At 39.5% G+C, this 9,095-nt stretch overlaps 1 protein-coding gene across 4 annotated transcripts in view; it reads right to left on the bottom strand.

Annotated features, from left to right (window-relative positions):
- Positions 1-3,310: 3,310 nt before the first annotated feature.
- Positions 3,311-9,095, bottom strand: part of DIAPH2 (diaphanous related formin 2) — a 170,042-nt gene continuing 164,257 nt past the window's right edge. For all 4 annotated transcript variants that reach the window (XM_015626236.3, XM_015626235.3, XM_015626234.3 and 1 more), the window contains one exon: positions 3,311-7,911. In XM_015626236.3, the coding sequence (XP_015481722.1) occupies positions 7,847-7,911 (65 nt within the window). In that variant the 3' untranslated portion in view covers positions 3,311-7,846. The remainder of the gene's footprint in view (positions 7,912-9,095) is intronic.

Consider the following 9,095-nt stretch of genomic DNA (forward strand, 5'->3'; position numbering starts at 1 on the left):
TTTTTATAATATATGTAATATAATGAGATTTATTCCTTCACTCCTCACAAGGTTTTTGGGGAAGGACATTCAGCCAGGCAGGGGCTGCCTCCTCTGGGGGAGACACAACCAGCAGTCAACAGATTGGATTTTAATTCCAGCACTGTTTGAAATGAATTGGGGCCAAAATAATGATTCCCATCACCGGCAGCTGGGCAGCTCCAGCTTGATTTATTTACATTTTGCCTTGTGAGAAACACAAAGCTCTGCAGGGATGGGTGAGCAGAGCAGCATCTCTCACCCCTCCACACCTTCACCCTGCACAGGGAACACGTCCTGGTGTTCAGGACTCAATATCCCAATTCCTGCATCCATAAACCAATGGCACTGCTGGCAGCCCTTCCCCTGGGCCATGCTGCTCCTCAAGAGCTGTCCATAAATCTGTTTGTAACCATCCAACACTCCCAAAATGACTCTGGAGAGCGGGGAAGGAAGGGACACGTTGCACAAGAGCATCAGCTCGTGAGAGGGAAGCACAGAGGGTGCAAGATGAGAATCCAGCTGAGGAAAACCTTGCTGAGGCTGCTGAGCTCATTTCCAAGGAGCAGAGGGAAGTGAAGGATGTTTTAACAGCACATTCCTTGGGTGAATCCTGCCCAGGGGAGTGAAGTGAGTGCGTGAAAACCAAGAGAATCTCCTCTCTCTGCCTCTGTTTGCTGAATTTTGTGTCTTTAGAAAATTCTCCCACCCGTTCTGTTGGGCATTTCTTGCTTCTCCAGCTGGAAAATGCAGATGTTCACTGAGAACTTCAATTTTCTGCCCTGCAAAGGGCAGCTCCTGAGAGGGTGTGGAGAGACACAAAACAACTGAAAGAACAAAACACACAGGGGAGGGAAAATTGGGTGAAAAAACCCCCAAGGTTCAACAGAAACCTTTTGGTTTTAATCAGCCATCAGACCGTACCTGGTCCTTCACACCTGCTCCTTTCTCAGGCACCTGCAAGTGATCCTCCAGGAAAGAAATCTGATGGAAATCAAAATGAAAGAAAATGATGACAGTGTTGGAACTGGATTGTAACAGAAATTGCAGGCTCTGCCCTCATTAGGAGCAAACTGGATATTAATGTAGGAAAAGCAGCACACTTTGCATGGAAAACATCTCCATGATCAAAGATCTGTTTTATATAATTTGCTTCCTTGATTATACAAGGAACTACATGTAAAAATATAGTTTTGCTTTACAGAAGAATTTACATTAAAGGCTCCCCCTGCTCATCTCCTTCAGTTCCCACCTACCCTGATCAATGCAAGTGTTCATCACTGGCTCAAACTGAAAGCCAAAATAGGGGAAATCTGTGAGCAAAAACCTGGGTAGTGAATAATCCTTGCAGTTTGCAACACCTAAAATTAAACCTGGCGTCACTTTTCTATCAGATATCTTAATAATATCCATAAATAGACTTTTTTGGAAGGCCAACATTTTCTAACAGCCCAACCAGAACAAGACATCAGAGCTGGCATTCAACAGATGCAAACACCTGGAATTGTCACCCCTGGACAACTCCTGGAATTGTCACCCCTGGACAAACTCCTGGAATTGTCACCCCTGGACAAACACCTGGCATTGTCATCCCTGGACAAACTCCTGGAATTGTCACCCCTGGACAACACCTGGCACTGTCACCCCTGGACAACACCTGGCACTGTCACCCCTGGACAAACACCTGGCACTGTCACCCCTGGACAACACCTGGCACTGTCACCCCTGGACAACACCTGGAATTGTCACCCCTGGACAAACACCTGGCATTGTCATCCCTGGACAAACTCCTGGCACTGTTACCCCTGGACAACACCTGGCACTGTCACCCCTGGACAACACCTGGAATTGTCACCCCTGGACAAAACCACCTGGAATTGTCACCCCTGGACAAAATGATGATGATGGACAAAATGATGAGAGCTCAGACTGACAGCTGATTATCACCATCCCCTTCCTCCTTTTGTTGATCCTTCACCACTCAGAAGTCAGATTCTTGTCTCCCACCCTCCCCAAGTGGAGAGAGCTCTTTTCTACCCCTGTGTGCTTTAAATACCCCATCAGCAGCAGGACAGCTAGAATGAAGCAATAATGAAGTTATGCTGTTGGGAGTGACTGCAGGTTCCTCACTGCTGTGCAAACATAAAGGGGATGAGCCAAAGGACACTTCCAGTGTCTGAATGAATCCAGAGGAACTTGGGGATGCTTGGAAATGTTTTCTCCCAAACAGAATCCATGCCCAGTTTTGTAGAAAAGAATTTATGAGATAATTTTTAACCAGCTGGTACCACAATTAAGTGTACTTTTAAGTTTCACATGAGTATTTAAAGGCAGGGAATCAGCTACTTCCAGGTAATTATGAGATGAAAACACGAATGTCATAAACCAACAAATTCTCTATCAGGATGCAAAGGGTGCTAAAGAGAGCAAGGACAATTTTAATAAACCCATACAATTGATGCTAGCATCACTTAAAAAAACCTACAATTCATAATGCTTCAAGAATCAAAGCTTATACAGAATTTAATATTTATGTGGGCACTCACAGAAAGTTTGGGGGAATTATACATATATATATATATATATACACACACATATATACATATATATATATACACATATATACATATATATATATACACATATAAATATATACATATATACATACATATCTATCTATCTATCTATCTATCTATCTATCTATCTATCTATCTATCTATCTATCTATCTATCTATCTATCTATATCTATCCTTTGACCATCCCTGGGCACATCTTTTCCCCCTATAAAAAGTGATTTCAGGAGAGTTGTGTTGACATTGCTGCTCAGACTCATTAGGTCTCTGTCCAATTTCAATTTTGAGTAAAATTCAGTGTTACCTCTTGATGATGTTGTGCAATTCTGGTGACATCATTGACAGTTTTGAAGGGAAGGGTCTGTCAAGTTTCTGTTCTGATCATTCCATTTTGGGAATGAATTAAATAATTTGGAAAACATCAGCAATAGCAGTCTGACTATATGTCTGCTTAAAAATTCTATACTGCAATCCAGCCTCTTAAAATAAATATGGACCCATGGGATTTGTTCATTGATTCCCTTTTATTGTTACTTTTATAAAAATTAAATGGTATCATCATGATTTAATGTTAGGGTTTTTTTAATTATATACTTTTTTTGGATTATTTGGTTTTTAAAGTCCTCCTTCATTGGAAAAGGCACCTTGTTCCCCAAATTCAAGTCAAATAGAACTGACACCTCCGAGAAAAAAAAGACAGAAATCCATAAAACGACAGTAAGCTAAAATGGAATGTAATTTCAGCATGACAGTTTTATACAGCAAGCCCAGGCTTCGAGGTGATGGTACTCAACAGGAAATAATCAAGATAATCAATTAAAACATTGGTGCATCTACCAGAGTCGTGGTATGTATATCTTTATTACAGTTTTCAGAATACATGGATTAACAATGGCCAGGCTGTGATTTCATCAAATTCCTATTTTAAACATTACATACAAACACAGAGCTGTTTAAAAAATAGAAATGCATGAGTTTTGTCACCTTTTTTTTTATCTTTTTTTAATCTTTTTTTTTTTCTTTTTTTTTCTTTTTTTTTTTGGCATCAGGAGTCCTATGACTTCCAAAAGGGAAATCAAATGGTGCATGGTAGCAGACTGAACTGTAAAAGGTTATTTGTTCACATTCTGTGGCATATGTATCACCTCAAACAGTGCTCAAAGCACCCCGAGAACAAACCCTTCTCCTTCCCCAGTGACATCAGGGGGTGCCTGCAGGATGCACAGCTCACACAGCTCCCTCCCTGGAGCACAACAGCAGCACTGTGACACCTGGAGACACCTGAAGCTGAGGATTTGGCTGCACCTGCTTTCATTTCTTTCTTTTTTTTCTTGAATTCTTTTTTATTTATTTACATTTCGTGTGCATGCGTGGGCGCGCGCGGAGACGCGGCGGAAGAAGAGGTTTCTCACGATACTTATTTAAAAAATGAGTTTAAACTTGCAAATACAGTATGGCACATCAGAGGTTGGGCTGGACACTGCCCAGCACTTGTCCTGCCCCACCTTGCAGCACTTGGAAGGCAAACAGCAAAGCAGAGCTCAGCCAAGCCTTTGCTGAATGGAAAAGAAGCAATTTACACACAGAGGGAAGTTTGCTCCCAACAGAAATATCACCAGCTTGAAATCCTGCCCAGCCAGACCCTTCTGAGGCTGGGGAGGACCAAAAAGTCACCCCAAAGTCAGGCTTTGCCCGAGGGGTGAAAACGCTGCAAAGTTTCCTTAACAAAAGCTATAGGAGGATTTCCAGAGCCAAACCCAAAACTCAGCCAGATTCTCAGAGTTTGGTGTGTTGTGGGATGAATTTAAAGTAGGTTACTAATGGATTGTGGTTTGGATAGAAACCGTGGAAATATTGTGTTTTTTACAGCATTTGTCTGAGGTAGTACATATACCACACACAAAAATGCAAAAATATACAGATATTCATGGTCATTTGCATATTACAGAAGGGAACTACGGGAACGCTCTTGTATCCCAGTTCTCAAGAAGAACAGATCATTTGAGATCACGTTTCTCACACTGACCACAGCCAGCTAAAACCACAACAAAAGGCAAATTTCCTGGGAAGGTCCCTGGAGCTGTCTGCCAGCGCCCTCGGAGGCACCGTTTTGGTTTTAGCCAAATAATTTGATTAACACGAACATCAGCGGAGTGCTGGGCCAGGATCCTGCTGCATCACAGACAAACACACGTGACAGCCCGTGCTGCTCTGCTTTTCTCAATAAACTGCATAAAACTGGAGCAAAAGGAGCCCAGAGCCTTTCCATTGCTGCCCTGTCCAGCCACAGATATGTATATTTGTACATGATCAAAACCTTTCATTCCCATGACATTTGGAGGTTGAGTTCGATTCATCTCAAAGGTAAAATTATCTTCCTTTTAAATAAACTAAGAAATGTAAACAGTGTAACATCATTTTTGTTTTTTTTAAAAAAAAACAAAACAACAAACCAAAACTCTCTCAGCACTTGTAACTGGTAAAATGTGAATGCAAACAGATGTGCTGGTAAAATTGTTAACGTCATGTCTCAGAGGACAGAGAGTGAAACATAATTAGCAAGAAATTTATGTATGAACCCTCCAGTGATTTTCTTTCTGGGATTACTTTGAATACAAATATAATTTAACTGATATATTTCATTTTTTTATTTTTTTTTTAAATTAGAAAATAAGGCAAGTGCATTTCTGAAAAAGGTGCTACTCTTCTACACTTCTAGATAGACATGTGACACCTCTGAAAATTAGATCAATAATAAAAACATTAAAAATATCTGCAATTTAATATAGACTGAAAAACTATCAAAAGACAAAGTGACCAGCATCAATTTCAGAAAATATTTTAGACTTCATAAATACGAGCACCCTATATTTACATAAATTATCTTCTAAACTAGTTTTCCTTTGAAAGACACTTTTGTTCTAACAGATATGTCCATTAAATTATATAAATGTTTCAAATATGAAAAAAATAGTAGTAAAATAGAAGCATCAGATGATGTTGTTATTTTGGATTTGCCTTTTTTTTCCTAAGATTTGGTTCTTGAAAATCTGTAGCCAGCTTTGACAGAGCTTTCCAAAAAAAATTATAACCCAGGGAAATGAAAAACTTGTGCACTAATAATTACTGCTATCCTATAAAGATTCTGTGGAGAGCTTTTGAGTTTTCACATATAAAGATTATAGCAATACTTGTAAATCCCAGCAAAATGCTAATTTCAGAATCTGAATTCTAAGACACTATTGATTTATATAGACATTATGAACCTAATCCTTTAAACTGGCTTTGTACATTAAGCACATTTTTGTAACTGTAAATTTAATAGTTCCATTTAAAGAATTCAATGCAAGGCTGATGTTGACCTTGCACAAACAGGATAAATTCTTTTTAGCTCTTACTGATAAACAAGGAGACAAAATCCTTTTGCATGCTTTTTTTTTTTTTTATCTTTTTTTTTTTTATCTTTTTTTTTCCTGAAGTACCATACAACACTTCAGTTTGTTACTAAAACCCCCAAACATTTTAGGGAGAATATTTAATTAACAGCAAGCATTTCACTAGGCTTCAGTGGTTTTCCTATGTTTAGAGCTATGGGCAAACCCCCTGGATTCTTTTTAGACAAGTTTTAAAATAAAACCAAAAATTAAAATTCAACACTAGATTGAAAAGGAGCTGTATCTTCTCTTACAATATGCAGTTTACAATTGTGAGAATTTATCCCAAACTAGTCTGACAGTTTTAAGAGGATCTCACCAGAGAAGCAAAAAGAATCTACTGTACAAAGCTGCTTGGCTCAAGCAGTAGTGCAAAGATCCACTGCCCCAAAGTCCCTCCAGAGCAAGCAGTTTGTGCACAGAAACCATGGGACACCTCACCTTCCAAACAGCTTTTACAGACAATAAAAAACCCCCAAGTTCCCCATAACACCAGGCAGTAAAAGCATCCATAATAATTTCATCAATCAGTGATAAGCATCAATAATCTGAGAACAAGTGCCAGCTACCACAGAGCATCCTGATTCTTTAAAAACATCATAGCTCAGCAACTTCTGCTGAATTCCACTGGAATTCCACTTCAAATCCTCCATCCAGGCAAGCAAGGGCCCTTTGGGGCCAGGATGGGGCTGAGCCCAGGCAGGCTGGACACTCCCCTGGGGACAAAGGGGACAGTGGCTCCCCAGGGAGTGCACAACAAACAGGGGCAGCTGCAGTGCAAGGGCCTGGACACAAAACTGGGAGCAACTTCCCAAAAATCAGACTTGGTCACTGCCAGGCAGTGCTCCAGGTAGGAAATGTGCTGCTGGCTGCTAAACTCAGCACTAAAATCCTCCAGTGGAGACCCCGCTGCGTGTTTTACCTGAGAAACAGAGGGAAAACTCAGAGGCAGCTCTGAAACACTTCATGGTGCAGCTCGAAAAACCTACACACAGCTATGTGAGCATCATCAAAATAGGACAATCATACTTCCCCCAAATATCTTTATAAAGAATATATAAGTGCACAATTAGAAAAATCCCTCCTTAGATACAATTAAAAACACATTCTGCCCTTGACATCATTTTGGAAAAATCCTATGCTCTGTTTCATTTAATTTTTATTTTTTTTTTATTATTTTCAGCAGTGATAAGTAACTACACATCATCATATCACCATGTGGATATGTGGTGTATCCTACTGGCAGCTCAAACAGCTGAATCCACCAGGCTTTACACCGAGATAAGGTTTTTCAGCAACCTGACTGGGGCTATGTGTTGCTTTTTTATGGTTACAAAAAAGATTCTGATAATGTAGACCAGCTCATCTCTGAATTTATTAAGGTACAATTTTATTATTTTTCCTTTCATGTTCAAATCAGAACTGCAAATGGAATCCACAGCTGTACTCTTTCAACAAAACTGTATTTTCTTACCCATATAAAACATAACCTAGAAATCCCCAACTCCTTTCATGTGAGTTGCCAGCTTAAACAAAAAGGGTGGGAAAAAAAAAAAAAAGAAAAGAAAGAACATAAGAAAATAAGATATATACCCTACTGTTTAACACTGTTTACAGATCTTGGTAGTTGGGGTAATAAGATACAGTATGTGGATTTTTTTTTAGCAACAGCTTTAAAATTACATATTTTTACACCATCTCATTTAATCAATACCAGTATTCCTTTTTGATCATTGCCAATTTGGATGATAAACTCTTCCCAAAGCACATCCATTTCATTGTAAATAAAACAATTCATTAATTCTTTGGCATCAGAAGGATCATACAGCTGCAATTGCTCCGTTGTGCCGAGAACGAGACCTTTCCAAAGTTACTCGTTTGTTATCTGCAACAAAAAGAGAGGAAAAAAAACAAATCACCACAAGGTTTGAAACATGGATAATGCAATGTCAAGAGGTTTTCAAACAGCCCTGAAAATCATTCTGAATGATATGTAAATAAGTAAGTAGGAGACTGGATCAGAGAAGTTTCACACTGCAGCTGCCAGACTGAGTTCAAGAGTTCTGCAATCAGCAATAAATTACTTTCTTGATCAGAGAAGCTGGGTGATAAAAGCATTAGGAGAATCCTGAAACACAGTCCCCTTGGAAACAGCACATAATAAACAAAATTTGGGGTGAAAATCTTTCAAATTTTATACATAACTTATGCACAGAATCTCTAGAAAAATACATTTCAAGTGTCATGAGAATGCACTGCCCAGTGCAGTGGTGGAAACCTGGCAGATGCTCCAAGTCTAAAAGCCCAAACACCTCTCACTATAATTTGGTACAGAGTTAAAAATAGAACAGTTAAATCAGCCACTTCCTAAGCATTTCCTGATTGTGCAGCGTGAACAACTTCTAGTATAAAATATTACACAGTAATTATTGCAATGAATAATAAATACATCTCTATCCCAGGAAAACAATCACCAAGTACCAGGACACTCCTAAATGCCTTTACAATAAAATTTTAAAGTGATGAATACACACACAAAGGGGCAGAAGATTAACCCCCACTTCTTGTTCTGCAGGTTTTCTTTTTGACAATGAGTTCCTGCCATGCATTTTTTTTAATTTTTCTTCCTTTTTTTTATTGGTGGCTGCTTCCTTTTGATCTTTTCCCTCATTTTCCCTCATTTTCCCTCATTTCTGTCCCTTCACATTGCTGCAGCACCAGGATGTCCCACAAGAGGGCTGGGACTTTTACACAGGGCTGGAATATCATGAAGAAGTTGATGGCTTTTTGGGGCTACCTAAAAACAGAGCTCAGACAGAATTAAGGGAATAAAAAGCAATTTGATTTATTGAAGGGCCTTCAGGTTCATTTATGGTAGAGGAAGCTCCCCAGGGGCTGCACCCAAAATGGACAACAGGTTTTTACACTTTTATAAGTTTGGTTCATTTGTACATTGGGGGTAAATCTTCCAATTCCAGCTGCAGGGAATGAAGTCATTTCCCCCAAGTTTGCTGCCCCCAGCTCCCTTTTGTTCCCATCTCTCAGGGCTGGGGCAGTGAGGTGTCCTTG

This window comes from Parus major, chromosome 4A (genome assembly GCF_001522545.3).
Source record: "Parus major isolate Abel chromosome 4A, Parus_major1.1, whole genome shotgun sequence".
Classification (NCBI taxonomy): domain Eukaryota; kingdom Metazoa; phylum Chordata; class Aves; order Passeriformes; family Paridae; genus Parus; species Parus major.